Below are 25,729 nucleotides of genomic sequence, written 5' to 3'. Positions count from 1 at the left end.
TCCTGTTTTTACATAAGGAGGATGGTGAACAAACCTGCAAATGCGAACCCTATTTTACCCAATTAGTGGGTACATTAGACCGTTTTGTGTGTGAGTAACAATAATTAAATAAACATGGCCTGCATGTGTGTGTATTTAAAAGTCCCACATTTTGCTGCACCAGTTGTTGTTAGTGATGCTCCAGTGTTTGAACCATATGCATATGTCGATGGTTTGAACCTAGCTGCTGGTGTGAACCGCGTCTCGACCAGAAGCTGCCTATTAATGGCGCCTCTTGTCCCGGTAATCAACACTCAGCAAAGACCTTCTGCAACTTAAAAAAAATTAGATCGTTAACAGCCTAAATCAAAGGCTCGTACTTTAATATTTTTTTTATTTTTAAGAGTAAATAGATACTTATTGAGTATAAAAACTAATATCAAGTCATGAAGTTTATTCTTTATTGGTTAAATAGTGGAGAAATATCGCGTGGAAAGCATTTAAATTTGTACATTTTTAACGTTTAATTCGTTTAATTCAATTAACAGAGCTACATCATTGCATATATTTCTCTATATAATTTTTAATTCAGTGGAATGTTTTTAGTGCAAGGTTTTGGATTTTGGATTTGTTGTTTGAGACGATAGTTTCATGTTGACATACGTCACTTCCGTTGGTCCCCCTGCATGAAACACACACATAAAGGAAAAATCCTCCTGCACACACAGATTCAGTTTTTTTTATTTCTTTTTTATCTACTTTATCAAAACATTTAAACGTATAAAAAATCAAATGATGTTTTCTTTTCAAAAAATAAACACAGATTCAAAAAGAACAAAGACAATTGGTAAAAGAATAAAACACGTTTCTAAAATCATACAAAATAAGTACTGACGTAAAGGTTCAATAGAATAAAATCAATGCTTCGTATGCCACATTAACATAAGGGGCTAATAAACAAACAGTCAAGGAAGTTCTTTTTATAAAACCCTGTCACCCTGAGAACATCAGCTGAATCAATGTTGTGCATGATCTGCTGGCCTACTTCTAATTTGTGCCCACAAAAGCAAAAAAATTAAAAAATACAACAAAAAATAAACTTTTTTTGGGGATGGACAGGACAATATGGCTACTTTCCTACAAAAAGCTAGAACAGTATTTATCCAACTAAGTCAGCCAGCGAGCGATTTGATCTTCCTGCTGCTGGTTTCTGTTTGTTTTTAAGCCTTTAAGCGCCAGTTTGTGGAACATTTTGGTAATGTGCATATTCATAAATTAGTTTAGGTAGCTAATATAAAACCCTGTAAGTTTACCCTGTAGAAAGAAACCCTGTTTAGGCAAAAAGACATCTCATTATCCTTAGAAATCAGTGAAACTGCGTTGTTTTTGTACTATAAAGGTGACAGATCGTCTGCAACCCTAGAAAAAAAGATTATTACAACTCAAATACATTCATTAGAAAAGATTGCAGCCTCTATGACCTGTAAATTAGGAATGTTTGAAATCCTTCAGAATAAAATGTGAAAAAGAAGAAATAGATTAAAGAATTCACAAAGATTTTGGTCAATCCGGCGAGGTTTCACCTAGAATTGTCCTTCAAGACTTCAATCACCTTGGATCAATTCCGCAACCTGAGTTTTTGCGGCGATAGTTCCATTTTCTGCTCTTGTTTTGGGGAGTTTCAGACGCTTATCGCGGTCTTCACGCTGTCGTTGTTATTGTTGTTGTCTGTGGTTTTCTTGTTTTTGCTTCTTCCTTTGGTGTTCGGCAGCTTGTTGTCTTTCTTCCAGCGCATGCGCCGGTTCTGGAACCACACCTTCACCTGACGCTCGGACAGGCAGAGCGCGTGAGCCACCTCCACCCGGCGGCGGCGCGTGAGGTAACGGCTGAAGTGGAACTCCTTCTCCAGCTCCAGAACCTGCTGGCGCGTGTAGGCCGTCCGCAACCGCTTCGGCTCCGGGCCCACGTGGTTCGGATTAACTGTAACAAAACATATAATAATAATAATAATAATAATAATAATAATAATAATAATAATAATAATAATAATAATAATAATAATAATAATAATAATAATAATACAAGTATTTAGAATAAATATCTTAGAGGCCAAATATTGTTTTCTAGTTGCCATATTTCTTTAAAACATATATTTACGTATTTATAAAGATTTCTTTTCAAATCTTATCTAAACATTATAAGATATTCTTTAAGTGCGTCTTAATGCGTTCCTGGTTGGCGAGAGGAGGTCCAAAAAACGATTGTTACCGTTAACTTGCAGCTTTTCTGAGCCGCATTGCTGTGCAACACACACACACACACACACACACACACACACACACACACACACACACACACACACACACACACACACACACACGCACACACACACACACACACACGCACACGCAAAGGCTGTGGCAGGGTCATAAAACTTTATAGGGGCTGTAATTCTCGCCTGGTCTCACCAAGCTCGTAAATAACTCGACAACAAAAACGATCCTCACAAATGGACGAAAGAGGAAAGGGAAAAAACCGAAAGCAGAATAAATATTGCTCGAACAGAAGCAGAAACCAGGGTGAGTGTGTCTCTTCCATCCCTGCTCTCACCGTGCGCGACGTGTACCTTCTTCATCCAGGGGTAGACAACAATGGGCGGCTTGTCTTTACCCAGGCAGGCCGTTTTCCTCTGCACCTGAGCGGGCTTCACGTTGGTCATCCAGGTCTGGCACTGCAGGTCCCCCGCGGGGAACCTCTCCTTCCCGCGCGCATCAGTCTCCCTGTAGACCGGGTAGGTCTGATGCTGCGGCTGGTCCTCTCCATCCTCCCGGTGGTGGCCCTGCAAAGAGTGTGGGTAGCCGGTTTGTTGTGATGCGTACGGAGGTAGAGGGGGTTGCATGGGCTGATAGCCTCCGCCGTAACTACCACTGTCCTGGGGGTTGTTGTAATACCCCCCTTGCTCAGTAAAATTACTGTAATCTTCTTCACAAGGCGGGAACTGCGGCTCCGCATATTTACAGCTCACCACGTAGGACTCCATGATTGATTTATAGCGAGGCTAGTAGGAGAATACTAATTTTTCTTTCCCTCTCTCTGTCTCTTTTTCCCCCCTCTGGCATCAAGCCATCCTGCGGCTGTCAAATAGACGGACGGCCGCGGGGGTCACGTGACCCTACGGCCAGCCAATGAGAGGCGGCACTTTGGATTGTTTATGTCCGACGTAATGGGATAATTTGGAAGAAAAAATGTTCATCTTGGGGCTAATGAAGATTTGCTGTCTGGGAAAATGACCACGATTAGCGTTTGAAAAATAACAAAAAGGCGCAAGAAAGAAGAAATAAAGCAAATAAACACATCTCTATCTATATCTCTATATCTATATCTATATCCTCCCACGCTATTCGAACACTAGATTTATGACTTCTTACCCCCACAGATGGCAGAGTTGAAAAATTAATCTCGCCCATATTGAGGGACTGCGGGGCCATATTTGGCCTTGTGGAGAGTCAAAGGACGCTCAACAAAAACGTGGCCGGTCAGAAAAGAAGGGCCCCGGAATGAAAGAATGGGATAAAAGGTTCCCAGACAGTGACTAGTAGTTGGCTTTGTTCTGGGAAGGGGTCAGGCTGGGGTGTTGTCCCACCCCGCGCACCACCACCGGCCATTAAAAGCAGAAGGGACGAGATAGATTACTTGGCTTAAAAAATGATGCGTAAAGCGAGAAATTGTGAAAAATGCGAATTTTATTTATCGAAGCGCGATAATGTTGCAGGAAAAATGGAAAATAGTGAAAGGGATGAGGAGGAGGTGTAACCCGGCCTCACAAGTGGAGAAAAACGCACAATGCGTCCACGCGCAGATGCGTACTTGGTATTTGCAAATTAAAAAAATGAAGCTATAAGCTAAACTATCAGCCAATCTAAAAATATTACCTTTCACATTGATAGGCTCAATACATCTGCTCCCCAAACATGGTAATTTTTGTGAGTAAACGAGGAATAAACTTACTTTTGCAGTTAACGTGAAAGGAGCTGAGCTGAATCTTTCTAACTGTTCTAATGACAAGCTCATGGCTGAGGTTTAAATGAGCTCAGTAAGTTGGTTTAAATAGTTTCTTTATGTCTTAGTCATGCGTGCATTCCAAATTTACAGGCGCTCTAGTCTCAAAACACTATTCTTGTTTTGTTTTATTGAGGGAAATTAGGATTTTTGACGTTTTATCAATTATTGCAGCTCTGCATTTTATTGCATAAAATCGGGATTTTATGCATTCTATTGGAAAATGTTGTATTTTATGCATTTTATTGGAGAAAACCTGCATTTTGCACATTCTAACAGAAAAAGTTGTATTTAGCGCATTTTATTGGGAAAATCTGGATTTTGCACATTTTATTGGACACATTTGTTTCGCATTTTATTGGTCAGAATTTTCTTTGCATGTGCTTTTATCTAGTCACTCAATAGCTCCACACGTAATTGCATTTGTAAGTGTGGCTCATTTAATCAAGTTTACATAAACAGCACCCAGATCAAGATGTTGTCATTTATTCATCAAAAGTCAACAATGGCAGTTCTGAATTAAATTAGTTGAAGTGATAAATAAAGCTGAACATTCAACGTGAAAACCAGCAGGAGGACTCAATGAAACTCAGGCAAAAAACAAGACAAACTAAGTTCCTGTCAAGTGACTTAACATTTATAACCCTTCGAAAAAGTCAAGTAGGTGTAGGATGTACATGAGCCCTGGAACATGAAAGGACTGAAGAAGGATGTGATCCTCTGGCTAAACAGAAGCCCAGCAAACGGTCATCCCTTTTCCCCTTCCTGTCAAGGATTTTGATGGATGTCTAGTCATCACCCATAGACTCCCCTAGAACCCAATCTGTGACCGAGGCAGCTCCACACACATTCGGTTCTACAGGGTATATATAGGCAAAGCTTCTCGTCACGGCTGGCTGCTGCTGATGGCTCCTTTTTGTTCCTGACACTCATCCCACCCCCCTTAAAAATGAAAAGACCACACTGTTAAATCTGCCTGAAAGTAATTACACTCAACACATTTCTCCATTTTCCAAGATGGCCCCGTTTGTGTAATTTATTGCAGCCATTACTTGTGCTGTAGTTTGCATCTTTTGATATCAATAAGTCATTAATAGGACACACCACATTAATTATGATGCATACGTGTAATTATTGTAAACCAGAAGGGCCTCAGAGCGGCACATGTTGGTGATTTTCAGGGTTGTGAAACGTGTCTGCAGCACAGCTGGAGAGGGATTTGAAAACATCCAGAGTAGTTCATCTTCTGACTGTGTGTTAAATATGTCAAATAGCTGGATTATCGCCTGGTCACTGGTTACATATAGGTCATATTTAGTTTAAGACATTTAACCCTTTAACTTCACATCAAGAGGAAAAACATCAATAACATTTTTTTTTCTTTCAAGTATTTTCTTCAACTGAAGCAATAAGAATGGTTTCATGTAAAATAAATCAAAGAGGACAAATGGTGGGAAACTCACCTTTTGCATTGTGTGCTGCCATGTGGGCTTCTACTGCCTCTATAAACACTCCAAACATGAGAAAATATCAATCCACTCATTTTCTGTTGGTTTTAGAAATTATATGATTAAAATGAGCCGTTCTGAAAAGTTTCGTTTTCGATGTCACACAACACGAAATTAGTAGAACCACCTCTTGAATGCAACAAAGAGCTACTGCTGGAGGAGCAGCAGCTCCATTTTGGGCTCCTCCCAGATGTTGGAACTTCTCAGCTTATAGTAGCCTGAGCAGAGGATGGGTATGGGCAGTTTCAGCTTGATTTCTTAAAGGAGCAATATGTAAATAAAATCCCAAAACAGCCTAATGTCATGTTGGAAGAAAAGTTATATTGAAACAGATGTCATTATCAGCCGGTTAGAGGATAGTCACATTTTCTCCTTTCAAAAATCAAAAGAACAATGTTACTGTTTATACTCTGTGAGTTTGTGAAATTTCCAAGCTAATGCTGCAGCACTGCAGTTTTGACTATCCGTGCTTCCTCATCAAATATTCCTACCACGGCGTGTTACGACAGTTACGCTCGTTTACAGTATAGTAACTCTTATTAAGCATGGTTTATTTTAAATAGATGATATTGCTCAAAAATACTAATTATTAGCAAAAAAATACAGTGTTTGTCATGATTTATTTATGAAAAATACTGTGTTTGTCATGAATCTGTGAATGACAGTAAACAGTGGGAAAAATTTCTTGTTTACAGTATAATAACGAAATTTTACAAGCCATTTACAAGCTAACTGTCAGGTAAACATACAACAAGCAGTAAAATAACAACTTCCAGGGGTAGCGCGTCTCTTCAGATAAACAGCCTGTGACGCAGTCATCGGTCTGCGCATTTCCCAAAAGTAGCACATATCGATGAGTAGCACGGATAGTCGAAACACCGGCACTTGTAATTTGACACTGGCATGCAAAAAGCTCCAGAACTGTTTAAAAAAGTGAAACCAGTAAATCAGAGACATCCAGAAGTTATTTCTTGTACCCCTAAGAAGGCATGGCATCTATTTATTTTACCTCAGTAAAGAAGGCAAGAGGCTAACATTGAGCTAGCAATGCTAACGGTGAATCAGAGGTAAGTAGTCTACTCTAAACAAAAGCTACTTTTTCAATTACCAACAACTCAATATTATAGTGAAACAAGTGAATATGAGTCAATCATGTTTTACTTTCTCTAATGAGTCGTTCAGAACTATAACAGCAAGCTAAAAGCAAGGTGACAAACAACCACACTTCCTATTATGCTGGAGAAATTTTACCATAATAAGTGTAGTAAGTGCTCCCTACCATAAAATACCCAAGAGTGTTAACACCAGACATAACAATGTAATGTTTGGATGTTAGACATTGAACATGTAGTACGTGATATGCAAGTGTGTGTGTTTGGTATAGGTGTGTTTGTGTGTTATTGTTTGTTTTGTTATTTATGCTTTTATTGTTGTGTTTTATCCATCAACATGTGTACTGAACAAATAATGTCCATAGGCTTGAATTATAAGTTTTTGATTTAAAATGGGAGGTTTCCACCACCGTCTCATTATTCCCAGACAATTGGGAAAGAGGTGGAGCTGAGGATGGGGCTGTTCTGGTTGGAACAAATAAACCAATGTACAGTCAGGTCCATAAATATTGGGACATCGACACAATGCTAACATTTTTGGCTCTATACACGACCACAATGGATATCAAATGAAACGAACAAGATGTGCTTTAACTGCAGACTGTCGGCATTTATTTGAGGGTAATTACATCCAAATCAGGTGAACGGTGTAGGAATTACAACAGTCTGCATATGTGCCTCCCACTTGTTAAGGGACCAAAAGTAATGGGACAATTGGCTTCTCAGCTTATCCATGGCCAGGTGTGTGTTATTCCCTCATTATCCCAATTACAATGAGCAGATAAAAGGTCCAGAGTTAATTTCAAGTATGCTATTTGCATCTGGAATCTGTTGCTGTCAACTCTCAAGATGAGATCCAAAGAGCTGTCACTATCAGTGAAGCAAGCCATCATTAGGCTGAAAAAACAAAAGAAACCTATCAGAGAGATAGCAAAAACATTAGGCGTGGCCAAAACAACAGTTTGGAACATTCTCAAAAAGAAGGAACGCACCGGTGAGCTCAGCAACACCAAAAGACCCGGAAGACCACGGAAAACAACTGTGGCAGATGACCGAAGAATCCTTTCCCTGGTGAAGAAAGCACCCTTCACAACAGTTGGCCAGATCAAGAACACTCTCCAGGAGGAAGGTCTATCGGTGTCAAAGTCAACTATCAAGAGAAGACTCCACCAGTGTGAATACAGAGGGTTCACCACAAGATGTAAACCATTGGTGAGCCCCAAAAACAGGAAGGCCAGATTAGAGTTTGCCAAACAACTTCTAAAAAAGCCTTCACAGTTCTGGAACAACATCCTATGGACAGATGAGACCAAGATCAACTTGTACCAGAGTGATGGGAAGAGAAGAGTATGGAGACGGAAAGGAACTGCCCATGATCCTAAGCATACCACCTCATCAGTGAAGCATGGTGCTGGAAGTGTCATGGCGTGGGCATGTATGGCTGCCAGTGGAACTGATTCTCTTGTATTTATTGATGATGTGACTGCTGACAAAAGCAGCACGATGAATTCTGAAGTGTTTCGGGAAATATTATCTGCTCATATTCAGCCAAATACCTCAGAACTCATTGGACGGCGCTTCACAGTGCAGATGGACAATGACCCAAAGCATACTGCAAAAGCAACCAAAGAGTTTTTGAAGGGAAAGAAGTGGACTGTTTTGCAATGGCCAAGTCAATCACCTGACCCGATTGTGTCATGAGTGTTTGGTTTCAGGAGAGGGAGCGACAGTTGTTCCTCGTTCAGCTAATCAGCGGGCCTGCTCATAAGGAGGATGGTGGACGTGACTCGACGCCGGAAGATTACTACTGACAGGTAGTCTCTAGCCTTCGAAAAACTCGTCTCTAGATTTTGTACTCTTGTGTGTGTAAACCTCGACTAACCTCTGGGTTTTGTTTGGATTGCTCACCTCAGGTTGGCTTCACCTCAGGTCTTCTACCCAACTCTGTGAGGATCTCTCACCAGCTCACTTCCTGGTTCACCATCCACCCACTTAACTGACCCGCTCTCCACCGCGTCTCGCTCCCTCTCCAACCCCACACCGGCCTCTCGGAAACATCCCCTCTCACCATCTCAACCGCTCACTATTCATCTCCTGGATTATTACCCTGGCTCACCCCTCCCTAGCTCTTCTGATCTTCCCAAACCTTAAGTCCCTCCGTCAGTTTCCCTCATTTGGACTACAGATCCCAGTACTCACCTCTGTTGCTTTTCCCTCTAGACGCTGCTTCCCGTTTCCTCACCCGCTGGACTTCCAGTGTGCCCTTAGTTCCTCGTTTTAATAAAATATTTATTTTTTCCTTCAATTTGTGTCCGTCTCCTGATTCTGCATGTCTTGGGTTAGACATTTGCCCCAGAACATGACAGATTGAGCATGCATTTCACTTGCTAAAGACAAAACTGAAGGGAAAATGCCCCAGGAACAAGCAGGGACTGAAGACTGTTGCAGTAGAGGTCTGGCAGAGCATCACCAGGGATGAAACCCAACGTCTGGTGATGTCTATGTGTTCCAGACTTCAGGCTGTATTTGACTGCAAAGGATTTGCAACCAAGTATTGAAATGTATAAGTTTGATTTATGGTTCTTATTCTGTCCCATTACTTTTGGTCCCTTAACAAGTGGGAGGCACATATGCAAACATGCATGTGTTGTAATTCCTGCACCGTTCACCTGATTTGGATGTAAATATCCTCAAATGAAAGCTGACAGTCTGCAGTTAAAGCTCATCTTGATTGTTTCATTTGATATCCATTGTGGTGGTGTTTAGAGCCAAAAATGTTAGCATTGTGTCAATGTCCCAATATTTATGGACCTGACTGTAGCTACTAGTTAACAGCTAACACAAAAAGCTATTTTTGCCACTTCCGTTTTGGCTTCATAAAATTCCCAGGATTGTGTTGGCCTGGTTTTATCGTGTTGGTGTCTTTTGAATAAGGATCCCCTTGGGTCTGAATCTATCTATCTATCTATCTATCTATCTATCTATCTATCTATCTATCTATCTATCTATCTATCTATCTATCTATCTATCTATCTATCTATCTATCTATCTATCTATCTATCTATCTATCTATCTATCTATCTATCTATCTATCTATCTATCTATCTATCTATCTATCTATCTATCTATCATCTATCTACCATCTATCATCTATCTACCATCTATCATCTATCTATCTATCTATCTATCTATCTATCTATCTATCTATCTATCTATCTATCTATCTATCTATCTATCTATCTATCTATCTATCTATCTATCTATCTATCTATCTATCTATCTATCTATCATCTATCATCTATCTATCTATCATCTATCTATCATCTATCTATCTATCTATCTATCTATCTATCTATCTATCTATCTATCTATCTATCTATCTATCTATCTATCTATCTATCTATCATCTATCTATCATCTATCTATTATCTATTATCTATCTATCATCTATCTATCTATCTATCTATCTATCTATCTATCTATCTATCTATCTATCTATCTATCTATCTATCTATCTATCTATCTATCTATCTATCTATCTATCATCTATCTACCATCTATCTATCATCTATCATCTATCATCTATCTATCTATCTATCTATCTATCTATCTATCTATCTATCTATCTATCTATCTATCTATCTATCTATCTATCTATCTATCTATCTATCTATCATCTATCATCTATCTATCTATCATCTATCTATCATCTATCTATCTATCTATCTATCTATCTATCTATCTATCTATCTATCTATCTATCTATCTATCTATCTATCTATCTATCTATCTATCTATCTATCTATCTATCATCTATCTATCATCTATCTATTATCTATTATCTATCTATCATCTATCTATCTATCTATCTATCTATCTATCTATCTATCTATCTATCTATCTATCTATCTATCTATCTATCTATCTATCTATCTATCTATCTATCTATCTATCTATCTATCTATCTATCTATCTATCTATCTATCTATCTATCTATCATCTATCTATCTATCTATCATCTATCTATCTATCTATCTATCTATCTATCTATCTATCTATCTATCTATCTATCTATCTATCTATCTATCTATCTATCTATCTATCTATCTATCTATCATCTATCTATTATCTATTATCTATCTATCATCTATCTATCTATCTATCTATCTATCTATCTATCTATCTATCTATCTATCTATCTATCTATCTATCTATCTATCATCTATCATCTATCTATCTATCTATCTATCTATCTATCTATCTATCTATCTATCTATCTATCTATCTATCTATCTATCTATCTATCTATCTATCTATCTATCTATCTATCTATCATCTATCATCTATCATCTATTATCTATCTATCTATCATCTATCTATCTATCTATCTATCTATCTATCTATCTATCTATCTATCTATCTATCTATCTATCTATCTATCTATCTATCTATCTATCTATCTATCTATCTATCTATCTATCTTCTATCTATCATCTCTCTGTCTGTCTGTCTGTCTGTGACCCATCTTTGCTTATCTAGAATCTTCTAGTACTGATCCATAACCGGCAGCAGCCATGAAACTCATGAAACAGCAGTAATAAAGTAACTTTATGCTTACAAGAATGGACTGCAGTAACCAAATTTGACCTTAGGATGTCGTCTTACTTCATTATTACACATTGCACCTTTAAGCCTGTATCAAATGAAACACTGCAGCAGCATATCAGGGTAATACCACAGCCATAGTGTGTCCTTTGTATGTTCCATGGTTGCATGGCAAGGTGAGAATTTTGAGCCATTTGTGCCACCAACCTTGATAGTAATATTACTGCAATGTCGGATTTTTCAGTGAAGATGTCATAATGATGTGTGAAATGTCCGCCAAGTCTCAACCAATAACAATACTTAAAATGCAAGTAAACATGGGGAATCCTTTTGTAAACATAAACAGCTGAGATAAAAAAAAAACTGGTGCAATGCAGAGATCCAGGAGCTTCTGGTCATTAGAGCTGAAGCACAGATCACCAGTTCACAGGGACTGTGAAGGACAGACGCCCGAAGCAGCTTGCATAAAAGATCAGAACATGGCTTCAATAGGGATAAAAAAAAACAATAAAATAAGTCCGCGTTGGCAGTGTGGATACCATGCCCTCACCCCTTACATCACGCCATCACATACTCTTTTGTGAAACACATGATCACGCCACAGGCTGACCACTTATGAGTGACCAACGGCTTCTGGATACCACTTCAGCTTTGTGGCTAATTGGCACCTTTTTGTTTAAAAAATAAAAACTTTGAAGTGACAGAACCCTGAAACGGCTCATTCTGGATGGTAAACTACAAGAATAAAACTTCAGATGAGGCTTTATGTGAGAGGTTTAGTGCAAAGATAGACCGATAAAGGTAAAAACAGTGGTAATGATGTTTATTTTTAGACACTTTTCTGATTCTTGTCTTTTTAGTTTGGGTCCTAAAATAAGATTGACCAATAAAGCTGTTAAAATAACAAACCATCAGACACAAAAACTAGATCACCTGAATCAACGTTTTAGATTTGGCTTCCATTAAAACTTTATTTACCAGACAAGGACTGCAGATCCCCCTTCTTTCAGAGTATTTAGTGCCGGGTGACAGCTGGTGACGTGCCAAAGTTGCTGGTAAACAGGCGACCAACCACAGTGTGCACGTGAGCAGCATTAGAGAGTCTGCTGGTGGTCATTTCTGTGCCTCAAACTGAGCTGAAATGAGGATCAGAACTTTGCCCTGAGGCTAAACCTTTCATTTGGATCCTGATGGTTCCCATGCAGCTCCATAACGATTTAGCAAATCAGCTGACAGTGGAACACGTTTAATCAAAGCTGATTGGTTTTGGGCATTGCAAACTATAACGGCTGTGCTGATTTGAATTTTGTATCTTTTCCAAGCTCTACTCACACTCACACTCACACACACACACACACACACACACACACACACACACACACACACACACACTCACACTCACACACACACACACACACACACACACACACACACACACACACACCTTTGTTCACACACAGAAAGTAATTATGAATTCAGCCGACAGTCACATTATTGTCCATGTGTGTTCTGGTTTAAGTTTCTATTTATCGCCTTGGGCAAGTTTATGTATTCCTGCAGACCGTCCTTTCATTTTCTGCTGTTTACATGTTCTACTAAATTCCCATGTCTGGATGAATGAGCTGTGGATGAAAACTCCATCAGAACCATTTGTTGCTCTAAATCACCCCCTTCCAAAAAAATGAGTTGCAGGAGTGAGAGGAGCAGCCAAACTTTGTTTAAGCACGATTTGGTTCACATTAAGCATTGGGAAAGCTAAACACAAAGGAGGGCTGGAGCTCAAACACGCTGATCCTGAACTATTCAGATTGATTCTGATGTGAGTGATGAAACTTCACCCTTCTGCAGATTTACAAATGACCACATATCATTCAACTTTAACAGATAATCAATAATTTGGGTTTAAAAAAAGACTTTTACAAAAAAAAACTTTCATTTTTCACAATTTTAAGAGCAGGAGTCATTAGCTGGCGCCATTTGAAAGCAGCTTGAACTTTGGGTGGACTTCTTTTTAGAGACCACAACAACAACAGAGCGATGTTTCACTTTTTCAAAGAGCATTCTTCTTTTAGAATGTAGCCTAGCTGCCCGCAGGTCGCCAGAGGGTCAATCAGAATCGTTGACCGCTGGTTCACCGTTTCATTAGTCCTCGCGCTGGACAGGGCCACGCAGGGGCTCGCGCTGGGGACCACGCAGAGTTCAGGCGGCCTGCGGGAGCCGCGGATCCATTGTTGCGCCGTTTGATTGTTGCGCTAAAAGCCAATCGCCGCTCTGACTCCAAAGGAAAAACAACATCTTAACTCAAAGTTTTAGTTGATTATGATTATTCTTTTTTTTTCATTTGCTGTGAGGATAATCAGGTTTTAGCTGAAAATATAATATTTTATTTTGACGCTTATTGTGTTTTTATTTTGAGGAACAAACCGCCCGCTCTCCTCCCGAGAGGAGCGCGTGAAATGATGCTCCTCTCAGCCCGAGTTTGGGGTAAAAAATCCATTCAGTTGTGGCTTTTCTTTCTGGGGGTCGTTTCACTTTTTCATCTTAGACAGGCTGACCGCCGGCTCACCCCTCCACCCCCGGCCCTCTACCGGGTCAAAGCCGAGCTGGGTGCTGCTTTAACCCGGTTTAGACATTAACTGCGACCTCCAGCTCTGGAAAGCCGCGCAGCGCAGCGCTGCGCCAACAGGAGCCGCAAAAATCTCAGTGTAAATTAAATATATTATTATTTAATTATGTCTTATTTAAAAGAACGATCTGACCAAAAGAAACACATCAGTCAACAGATAAACAGACGATGAAGATGGTCGTTTTGTGCAAAAATAACTAATCAAAAACATCTTTGTGTATTTTGTGTTAAATGTGCGTAAATTAATTCTGAGGCAAGATTGTTACGACTAAGGAGGTTTCACAGCTGCTTTTATTAAGAAGGAGCAACATTGTAATCGTTAAAATAGATTAATATGCATATAATTTATTTCTGATTTTCAATGTTAAGATACATTTTTACATTAGTCATCTGACATTTTAGTTCAGTTTTCTGTTGGTGAAAGATAGAAAATCTATTGCATCACGTGTCGATCCTGTGAAAATAAAGACAGTGTTGCCATTTTTGTCTGAATGTTTTCAGAAAAAGAAACAAAGAAATAAAATTCTAACTTTTAATTGCAGACTAAAGTGATTCACATTGACATGATGCAGGCTCCCACCGTAATGGCAGCAACTTTTATCATTATTAAAGTGAAGGATAGGAAACTTTTGGTTCTGCAGCTGCTCCTTTATTTCTAAGTAGCTGCACGAGTTTCTGTTTTCATCGTAAAACAAGCATAATTGTTTAAAGATTCAAAATCGCATTTTAAAAATATAAAACTTACATGAAGACTTCAAATAAAGCAAAATATGTCACACCCAGTCACAGTATTTGCGTAATCTGGTGTGCTACAACTGAATGCAATTAAAGCATTTTAAACCATTTATATATTTTTGCTAAATTATTTTGCGGGTCTTTTTGTGCGTGATTCTGGATCAGATATTCCATTTTTTGTTTGTTTTTCTGGCTGCATGTTTATAAATAAACATTATAATTTTATTGCAAATTATTGCGTTAATGTGCACAAAAAAACACCGATTTTAAAATCGTACGTGCGTAAAAACAACTCCAGCTCCCACTCTTGGAAGCGTATTTATTCTGAAGAGGTTGAAATTAGAAATTTGAAAACGTTTTAAAATAATTGTTCACGTTAAAATAAAATCATAATAATTTATATCAAGTTCAAAAATACGTATTATTCCTCTAGTTATGCTACAAGATGATAACGAGATGATTAGGGGATTTTGGATTACGTTAAAACGTCCGTTTTTCGTCACCAGTCAGACGCGTGTAAAAAAACACTGAAACCCGGACTTTAGTAGGATAAGAGAAAAAAATCTGTGTAGCACGATTGGAGTTGGTTTTTATTATTTCAAACCCATTTCTGATTTTTTAATTTAAAAAATAGAAAATAGCAAGATCTATTTCATTTAGTCAATTTCAGTCATTTTAAAATATATAAAATATTCTATCAAAAGTGCACCAGCGTACCAAATATTCAAACTTTTTTAACATAAACGCCTAAAACTCAGACGTCTTAAGCTTACGTTTATGTTATCAACAGCTTGATAAAATGATTATAAGCAACAAAAAGGACCGTTAAGCCGCACTGAATCAAGTCCAACTGTTGAAATGTTGAAATGTTGGTGCTTTTCTGTCGTGTCAAACTAAACTTCCGGACATGTTTAATAACATTATAGATGTTAGGCTGCAGGTGGACTTCCGAAGCCCTCACACACTCCAGCAGAGGCCCCTGGGGGTCCCCCAGCTCTACAGAGACCCTCGTCCCTCCCTGACCCCCCTTCTTCTCTGTATAGCCATAACTTCATATCTGCGCCAAATATGAAACCCAGACGCACTTACTTGCTCCGTCCTGGTCTCGCGTTAAAACACGCGTCCGTAAAATCCCGTTTGGTCCGGACCGAATCAGAACATCAGGCCCGAATCGGATGTTTTTCCTCTCTGAGGCACAAGGCGCGTTGTTGATTTGGCACAAATATCTGATCCCATCTGGCCGCCGGTCGGCTTTTCTCTCTGAGTTATATTTTGGGGCTTGTCAAGCGGCAGCAATAAAACTCACTTTATTACCGTCACGTGCTCTGCTTTTTTTCTCTTTCTCACAACTCCCACATGGGTTCATAAATTATTAGGCCCTGCACCAAAGAGCCACTTTATTCGATAATGGCGCGAGAGGAGGGGGGGAGCTGTAATGATAGGGGGAGGGGGGAACGCTATGCTGCCAGATAATTAAGCGTTATGGGACCTTTTTTCTTTCTTCATAACGATCTTTTCTTTTTTTTACTCCTATTTCCAACCAACTAAAAGTTTTCACTGTACAATTTATGAAACGCTCATTTTTATTGTAAACAAAAATCGTGCGTAAAATGGTTCTGTTTTGTGCGTAATGCAGCTTTTCTGCGCAGAGTGTTTTCCATTCAAACATGTAACTGGACGCTGTTAGCTGTTTTTCCGGATGTGTCTGGAATGCGGTTGGGAGCATTTGTTTCCTGCTTTGATTTCCGTAAATGGGGAGCAATAAAGCCATAAAACAGCTCTGTGAAAACACACGGAGGAACTGTGTGTGTCTCTGTGTCAAACTGGACACCGCTTTGCTTGCTTTAGCAGCTCCAAAGCAAAGGTTACACAGAAAACCCGTCTCGCACATTTATAAACAATATCTAAAGATAATAAATAATCCCTTGCGATGCTTTAAATGCATATTTTTCTGTATTTTCTTTCTTTTTGTCCACAAAACTTTCAAAAATGATCAAACTTTGTTGCCAGTTGATTAAAAATTATTAAAATCTTTACAGAACAACTTTATCTGTTTTATTATTTTTGTTTTGTATCATTTTGGGTTTACTTCATAGACGGTTTACTTCCACAAAAAAATCAGGTTTTAAAGGTAAATTACGCACAAACTGCTGCTTTTTCCATTTCTGACATAAAATCTATGAAAATGTTTCTTGGTGCATTTAAGGTAAAAAAAAAAATTAAAAAAAATAAAAAACCTCCCACGACCTCCAAGCTGACTGCAGAGCCTGTGAAACAATAGCTGGCGTTTGGGTGTCATATTTTAGTATTTTGCGCCACCTAGTGTTCTTAAGCAGCACCACAGCACCAAATGAGGCAACAGTTTTTTCCTCTCAAATGCAGAACTCATAAATTCCCCCAACCTCCACCTTTTATTGGACTGCAGTGTGCGCGTCACACATTTCCTGTTCTCTGGCTCTCCCTGGTGGTGTAAGCTAAGCATAGCACGTTCTGCAGACTGCACCCCTTCAAATTTAACGTTTAAAGGAGATGTTCGACTGGTTTCTAATCTTGGGAATTCCTTTGAGATGCGAAGAAACGACAAGTCCTTTGTGATAAACAACTGGGAAATATGATTAAATTAATGTTTTCTTTATTTTCACTTCTACCTGTTTCAGAGTCTTGAGCCATAAATGCCTGAAAAAGGAATTTTAAACAATGACTAGTTAACTTATTAAACTTTTCATGTGAAACTTTAATCCATGATTTAAAATAAGCAAATAGTTGTTTAATAAGCCATTAACTCGTTTAATTTTATTTTATTTAGTAATTTCTTAAAGACAAACTTACTGTCTGTGGACTTCACTGATGTCCGTTTGAACTTTTGCAGCTTTCTGCAAGAATAAAACATGATTCAAGGCAAGAGATCACACTGTTGTCATCACTTTCATTTTCTTTTGAACTTTAATGTTTCTTTTCTTCTTTGCATATTTCTGTCTCCTATTGTCTCCTTCACGTCACGTCACGTCTCACACACACACACAGAGAGAGAGAGAGAGAGAGAGAGAGAGAGAGAGAGAGAGAGAGAGAGAGAGAGAGAGAGGGAGGGAGGGAGAGAGAGAGAGAGAGAGAGAGAGAGAGAGATTCTCTGCCGCATTGCAGCAGGCTGTAAATACTCGGTGCCAGCTGAGCTCGACTGAGCAGCTCCAGTGAAATACTGTCTTTGTTTCTCTGCAGCTCTCTCACCCCGCCTGCGTCCCTTTAAGAAAGTAGCTGATGCAAAATTCAGAAAACCAAGGAGAAAATACTGTGTCTTTGTCTTTGTGACACTCCGGCTGCCCTCGTAAAACAGAACGTCAATGAAAACAAAAACAGGGGAGGGAAAGCGCTGTCCATCTGTCCAGAGCATTTTATGGAGCATGAATGCAAAATTCACTGAATTTATTCCTGTTTCTGGCTTCAAAACGAACCAGACAGAAGAAAAAAAAGGACAACAGTGAACGTCAAGAGAAGGACGACGAGATTTGTGGTTTGCTCTCTTTTTTAAGCATTTTTTTGCATTCTAGTGGCTAAAAATGACAAATGAAGAAATTACAAATGTAAATAATCAAACAAATATGTAGAACTCAGTTAAAGCACAACCGAATTAATAAATAGATCAAATCTTATCAAAGCTGCATCATTCCTTCACATGCACGGGGATGCATCCTCTTCTTTGTAGTAATTTCATAATGGCAGTTTCATTTTTGTCATTTAAAAATGTAAAAACAGACAATAACGAATGCACGAGAACACTTGTCTCGCTATATTAAAAGGTCTGAACGCAAAGAATGTGTAGGGAACGGCTGTTTACTCTAGATGTTGATTTAATATCTTGAAGAATGCATAATTGTCCTTCCTCCAGTTTGCATCATCCTCAGTTTGTGTTCAGATGTTTACCTGTGAGCCGTTCTGACTCCATGTCCGTCTGCAACAGCCTGAGAGGAAATACACAGAATAAAGCAAAAAATGAAAATCAACCAGAAATGACCGAAGTGGGTTTTTCTTTTGCAAAGGAAAAAGGATTCAAATACAGCAGACAAAATGGAAAATCGGCACCTGGCTATTTTGTTCCTAATTTTAAATAAACAAAAACAACGTTTTAAAGCTGAAACGAAAATGTTCAACGAAATAAAGCAGAAATTTTAAAATGTGAAGTAAAATTTTTTGGACATTTTTCGAGTTAACAGAATTCTTTACCGACCATGGAGGCGCGCGGGTGTCGTGAAGCAACTCTGCTCTGTCGGGAGCGCGCCACGCAAAACTGCCCGTGAGGGTACGTGGTGCACGCGCACACATGACCGGTGGCGGCCAACAGCGGTCGGAGCTGGCTCGTAAAACGGTTTTACGACCTGTGAGTGTGTGTGTGTGTGTGTGTGTGTGTGTGTGTGTGTGTGTGTGTGTGTGTGTGTGTGTGTGTGTGTGTGTGTGTGTGTGCGGGCGCACGCGTGCGCGTCACAGAAATGGGCAGAATGCAAAAAATGGAAAGGTCTCTCTCTCTCTCTCTCTCTTTTTTTTATTACACACGCGCGGCAGCAGCAATGCAGACCATAAACTCATTTTTTCTCCTAAGTTGGTATTTAAGGGGATGAAATAAATTAAATGAAAGTTAACCGACACCTTAGAATATTAAACTGAAAAACGTAGTGAGATAATAATAAAAGAGGTGAAAAGGTCTGCACGGTTGTGAAGCAAAATCTTTTTAACTGAAATTGTGGGATATAAACTCAGAGGGAATAAAAAAAATTTAAATAAACAAATAAAACATTTTCTCTTACTTTTGACATTTGTACATAAAAGTGTGTTTTCATTTGTTCTCAAAGTGAGTTTGATTTTATTTATTTTTTATTTTTTTGTGAGAACGACTTGGACTTTTTGGGATTTTGTCCATTTTCATTGTAGATGGTTGTTGAATAAAACGATTCTTTCCACCGCAACTTTGACCAAATCCTTTGTCCGGTAATCTGATGATTTTTAAAATAAAAAAAATCTCAATTTCTTTTTAATTTAAACCATAGACTGTACATATACATTTAAACCCACTTTTAAGCTTTAATTTTCTTCGTCTGCTTGTTTGTGTCAATAATCTGAAAAACGGACAACTTTTGTGCATTTCCTTTCATTTCAGTAGAGATGTGACTTATTTTTATAGCAAAAACTCAAAAGTCGCGTGATTCTGAAGGTGCAAGAACAGCTGGCGACCGCCTATGTTATTGAATTAAAGTTATGGGAATATATAATTAACCATTTTTTAATGCAAAACTCAGTAAAGTTAGACTTAAAACTTAGTAAAATAATTGTATCTACTTATTTTCTGTTTGGACAAATGTTCAATTCTTTTATAAAGAGTCAACATAAATAAAAAGCTAACAGCAGTTTTATTTTTATACAAACGGTTTCAAGCTTTTGAATGATTAAAAAACTATTTATGCTTTAATGCAACACATTTTTGTTTTGCGCGTCTCTGATGCTCTCAAACTGGTATTTCTGTTTCTTCTTCACCTTCAAAGCCGTCCGTCTTTCTAAAGACCAAACAAGTTTCACAAAGCCAAAGGTGGACTTTCACATGATGATGATTTACTTTTTTAATATTAGTTGAACAGATAATCTTGTGGTCTAAATTGATAACACGTTACCAGACATATGTTTTGATATTTATTTTAATCAATCGGTTTTATTTCAACGCTGAACGATTAGAAATGCTGTAACGAGATACACATTTTGAAATTATTTTCTTTAAGATAAACCGTTCAAAAGTTTTTTTCCCAAAAGTTGTTTTCTTTGAAGAAAAGAACAAAAACAGCTATTAATAAAATATGTATCAGACTAATTTTATGACTAAACGAATAAAAGATTTGTGCAATCTTAAAGAATGACGTCATCCGTCTCATTTTCTCTCTCAAACCGCTGCGAACAGAATGCAGAGCGAGACAACACCCCCACCCAGCGGAACCCTTGTGTTACTACAACCTGCAACTATTTGGCTTGCCTTTGATCCTAGTTGCATGAAAACAGACCCGCTGCTTTATTTAATAGGGTTAGTTTGTAAATATTTAATTATTTGTGTTTCATAGAAAACTTTTGAAATAAATGACTTTCATTTCTATTTGTAACAGCAAATGTTATCAATTCAAAATTATACACAGGATAATAAATTTTGAGTTTATAAAAAGAACCCCTTAAAAAAAGCATTCATCTTTGTTTAACTTTGCACAGAGTTCTGTAATGTTTTACTCTGATATGTGGAATTATTGGCGTTTTAGTCCCTATGAGTTTTAAAGATTTTTCTAATGGATTTAATTTAACCCACTTGATATGGATCTAATTGTGTGTCTCTAATAAAATGAACAAACACATTAACACATAATAAAGTTAGTGAACTGTATTTATTATGTGCTTAACTATTATTTAGGCGGTTCAATTAAATGTAACTTGTCCCTTTCTTAAAACATTTTCCTGTAATTCTTAATCTATTCTCTTGCTCTCATTTTAATTTCCTGATCCAAATTTGATTTATAAAAGCAAAATTATATTTAGTTTATTATTTATTTAGTTTATTATTGCTTATTATTTTGAGAGGAAAGTAATCTCAGGAGCGCCCGTTTTCAACACCATATATTACCTTTTTTTGCCATGCACGTGACTATAGTTATCGTTTTCCACAGACGTACACATTGATAATTTTTAAATAGTTTAGGTTTCAATCCATGTTTTGTGAATTTTCATTTCTTTTTCAAATAAATCTCCATTAAGCCCCGCTGTGTTTGATTAGGAAGGCTGTGGCTGTATTTTGCTATTCTCATTATTATTAATCCAACGTATTTTTGGAGGCTTCGTTTACAAAAACAATGAATGAACAGCTGCATTTAATCAATCATTCTTGGACTAAATAATGTTAAAACAAAAATATCGACAAGGTGGGTTTTTTATTTTATTTTTATTTTATTTTTACTGGTTTGTAGTTAAAAAAAACTCGACACCAACACTAAAACTAACCCTAAAAACAAATTGAAGTTTTTGTTGTGGGGCTTCACGTTTATTTAGCCTAGCTCATCTTCCTGTAAATAAGAATAAAACCGTTTTAAAGTCCTGAGTTTTTGCTTCAGGTTGTTTAAACACAGACGCCATTTGAAAAAACAATGTTAACAATTCCATGAATAAAAATAAAACATTTACCTAAATTTTGGCCCATTTCAGATTAAATGTACAGTTTATAATCTAGATAATGACATAATAATTAAACAAACGCTGACTCACAGACTCAGAGCGGGTTAAACGTCCTCCTGATTTCATTTCCTGTGTTTTGTTTTCTCCGTCTGTAAAAACGAGACAGAAGCTCGTCTGGCCTCAACAGACAATGACTTTAAGGCAGGAAAAGAGCGTCCAATAAAACCATCCAGTGTCTGGCCTAAATGACTCCATGGAGCCGCGGCGTTTGCGTCTTTGTGTCTCGAGTTGGGCGGAAAGTCACGTTTATTCTCCAAATGCATGTTGTTGCTTTATGGCCTGCAGTCGGGTGGGATTAAATGGCCTCAATAAACGAGGAAAACAAGAGGAGCTGCTCTGACTTTGACAAAAACGTGGAGATGGAGTTATGTGGAAAATAAATAACAAAGATATTAAAGGATATAAGATAGGATAAGACTTTATTGATCCCACAGTGGAATAGAAACAAACACATTTTAAATCAGATTTTTCACTGAAGGTTAAGAAGGAGTTATCTATATTAATCATGATCTAAGTTTAAAGCAAACAACATAGTTAATCTTATGCTAGAATTTGAATTTTCCATACTTTGATATTTTTTATTATTTCTATTAATTGTATGTATTAATATTTTTCTGGAGTGTGTAAGAATGTATTGAATTTAATATTGAACCTTTTGACTGTAATCATCAGAAATGATTACACTAAATTTATATTACTTTTTTACACTTGATTTATACTGGTTCCACTAAACCTAACATTTCATTTATTACGATTAGCTTTTTCCAGTAAAATTGGCTGTGATAACAAATATCAATAGAAGGCAAAAATGGCTAATTCAATCACTTTTGACAAATATGGAGCTGGAATGTGTTTTGGTGGTAGCTGACAGTCAGTTTCCACAAAGACCCAAAAACCGTCTGCTCAGAGCATTTTCACTGGCTGAGGAGAGGTGCAGATCCAGATGTGGAGCTTCTGAAAGTTTCCACACGGAGTCTATTTTTCCAGTTGCCTCATGCTGAATTTCATGAAGTTAAAGAATTAAGACTGGAAGTGAGACGTAAACAGCAAGAGGATTCGGTAGCCTATATTTCAAAATAAAAGCCACCTCACATTTTTTCCTCTGCTTTTTTACAGCAGCAGGAGCCATGGGTTGTCCAGTAATCAGAGGGTTGCAGGATCAATCCCTGCAGGTATCTCTGCCCTTGAGCAAGACATTTCATTCTGCTTGCCTGCTGGGGGAGGTCGGAGGGACCAGTGGTGCCTGTGTTCAGTACTCCTCTGTCAGTGTGCCCCAGGGCAGCTTTGGCTACAACATAGGTCATCACCACCAGTGTGTGAATGTGTGAATGTGTGTTCACTGTAAAGCTCCGAAAGGCCCGATACGTGTGAAGGTCATTTAACATGATAATAAAAATGGGTCCATGAGCACTTCCAGCAACAAAGCTGTTTCAAAAAGATGCCTAATATTCACCAATATATGCTGTCCGCACACATGCTTAACAGGAAGAGGTTCATCTAAATCAGGTGCTTGAGGGCTACCATCCTGCTAGTTTTCTGTGTTTCCTGCTCTACCACACCTGAATGGGGTAATTTCACCCTCTCCTTAACTCTGCACGGGCCTGTTAATTACTCATTCATTTCAATCAGGTGTGTAGGAGCAAAGAAACAGCTTAATAGTGCAGTAGGTGACCCCTGATCGAAACAATAGAATCCAAATTTTGTATCTCAACGACACCCAATAACAACAAACTGCAAAATCATCCTATCTTAGCTCCTGTTTCTTTGCCTGAGCTAACCAAAACGTTAACTCTATGAAGACCTCTGCAGTCCATCGGTCCCAGCGTGCTCTCTATAATTAATGCTTCTCTGGTTTCTGGTCAGGTCCCTGCTTACTTTAAGAACGCTGTAATCCACCTGCTTCTTAAAAAACCGAGTCTCGACCCCTCTCTCCATAGCAGCTTCAGACCCATCTCTAAACTTCCGTTCATCTCCAAAATCTTGGAAAAGGTTGTGGCTAAACAACGCAGCTGCTCTTGATGAACATATCTATGATAGCTTCCAGTCAGGTTTTCGTAGAGCTCATTCTACTGAAACAGCTCTTCTTAGGGTCTCTAATGACCTTCTGACTCACAGTGATGCAGGGGACTGTTCTGTTCTGGTCCTGCTGGACCTGACTGCAGCCTTCGACACTGTTGACCATCACCTGCTATAGGACTGGGTAGGCCAATCAGGAACTGCTCTGGAGTGGTTCTCCTCTTATCTTTCTGAGCATTCCCTTTCTGTGGCTGTCTCCAAGTTTAGGTCCTCCACCACCCCCCTTACCCATGGTGTCCCACAAGGTTCTGTGCTGGGGCCTCTGCTCTTCCTCCTCTATCTGCTTCCTCTTCAGCACATCCTGAGCTCCTTTAAAGGAATCTCTTACCATCTTTATGCAGATGACATCCAACTGTACATCTCCTTTAAGCCCCATGAGATGTCTAAGCTGCAGCTGTTACACACCTGCTTAGACTCTATCAAAGCCTGGATGGTCGGGAACTTTCTACAGCTGAATGAAGATAAGACTGAGATCCTCATCTGTGCCCCAGACAAGCTGGTTCCCAAAGTCAGAAACTCTCTTGGTCAGTTTGCTTCTCACACCAAACCTTCTGTCAGGAATCCTGGCGTGACCTTTGACCCAGCCCTCAACCTGGATTCTCATGTCAGATCTCTTGTACGCTCTTCCTTCTTCCATCTCAGGAACATTGCTAAGCTGAGTCCCATTCTGTCCCACTCTGTCCCGCTCTGAACTTGAGACAGTTCTCCACTCCTTCATCTCCTCACGCTTAGACTACTGTAACTCTCTTTTCACGTGTCTGAGCAGAACCTCCCTGAACCGTCTACAGGTGGTTCAGAATGCCTGTGCTCGGCTTCTGACCAAGTCCTCCAAACACACACACATCACCCCGCTTCTCCTCCAGCTTCACTGGCTGCCAGTCAACTACAGGGTTTGTTTCAAGATCCTGGTTCTGGTCTATAGGGCCTTATATGGACAAGCACCATCATACATTGGTGATCTTCTTAGTCCCTACACCCCCAGCAGGTCCCTGAGGTCCAGTGATCAAAGCCTACTGGTTGTGCAGCGCACCAGGCTAAAGACCAAAGGTGACAGATCATTTGCTGCTGTGGCCCCCAGACTCTGGAACAAGCACCATCTTACATTGGTAATCTTCTCGGTCCCTGCACCCCCAGCAGGTTCCCGAGGGCCTGGTTTTTGCCTGACCTTCATCACCACCCTCTCCTTATTCTGCTCTTTTTACCAATTCCACTTTTCCCTTGATCCACCGATTTCCCTCTTTCCTATTCATTTTCTCTCTCCTTTTCCTTAAATTTTTTAATCACAATTTTATTTTTTGTAATTTTAAGCATATTTTTTATTTTTCAGCTTGTTTATACACTGCTCACAAAAATTAAAGGAACACTTTAAAGAAACACATTAAATACATCAGATCTCAATATGAAGTTGGATATCTATATAAATAACGACAGGGCAATGTCTTAGGAACAAAAGGATGCCAAGTCTTTTAATGGAAATAAAAGTTATCAGCCTACAGAGGGCTCAATTGTGTAGACACCCTAAATTTGGAGTGAAATGAAGATGTGGCAGGCTAGTCCATTATTTCAAAAACTTAATTTCTGCAACTCAAATTGCTTTTTAGTAGCTTGTGTGGCCCCCAAGAGCTTGTGTGCATGCTTGACAACGTCGGGGCATGCTCCTAATGAGACAACGGATGGTGTCTTGTGGCATTCCCTCCCAGATCTGTGTGAGGGCATCCCTGAGCTCTTGTACAGTCTGAGGAGCAACCTGGCGCCGCCTAATGGACCGAAACATAATGCCCCAC

At 38.8% G+C, this 25,729-nt stretch overlaps 1 protein-coding gene across 1 annotated transcript; it reads right to left on the bottom strand.

Annotated features, from left to right (window-relative positions):
• Window positions 1-684: 684 nt before the first annotated feature.
• Window positions 685-22,998, bottom strand: LOC107375900 (homeobox protein Hox-D4b). Its single transcript, XM_015944719.3, has 7 exons — window positions 22,962-22,998; window positions 18,847-18,969; window positions 18,543-18,580; window positions 17,454-17,497; window positions 17,273-17,300; window positions 2,590-2,818; window positions 685-1,959 (listed from the first exon to the last, which is right to left on the bottom strand). Exons 1-7 carry the CDS (start codon window positions 22,996-22,998, stop codon window positions 1,661-1,663), a joined length of 798 nt encoding a protein of 265 aa, XP_015800205.2. The 3' UTR covers window positions 685-1,660.
• Between the last annotated feature and the right edge of the window lie 2,731 nt (window positions 22,999-25,729).

Source organism: Nothobranchius furzeri, chromosome 12 (assembly GCF_043380555.1).
Source record: "Nothobranchius furzeri strain GRZ-AD chromosome 12, NfurGRZ-RIMD1, whole genome shotgun sequence".
NCBI lineage: Eukaryota > Metazoa > Chordata > Actinopteri > Cyprinodontiformes > Nothobranchiidae > Nothobranchius > Nothobranchius furzeri.
Note: the sequence above shows the minus strand (reverse complement) of the source record. Positions and strands in the feature narration are given on the sequence as shown.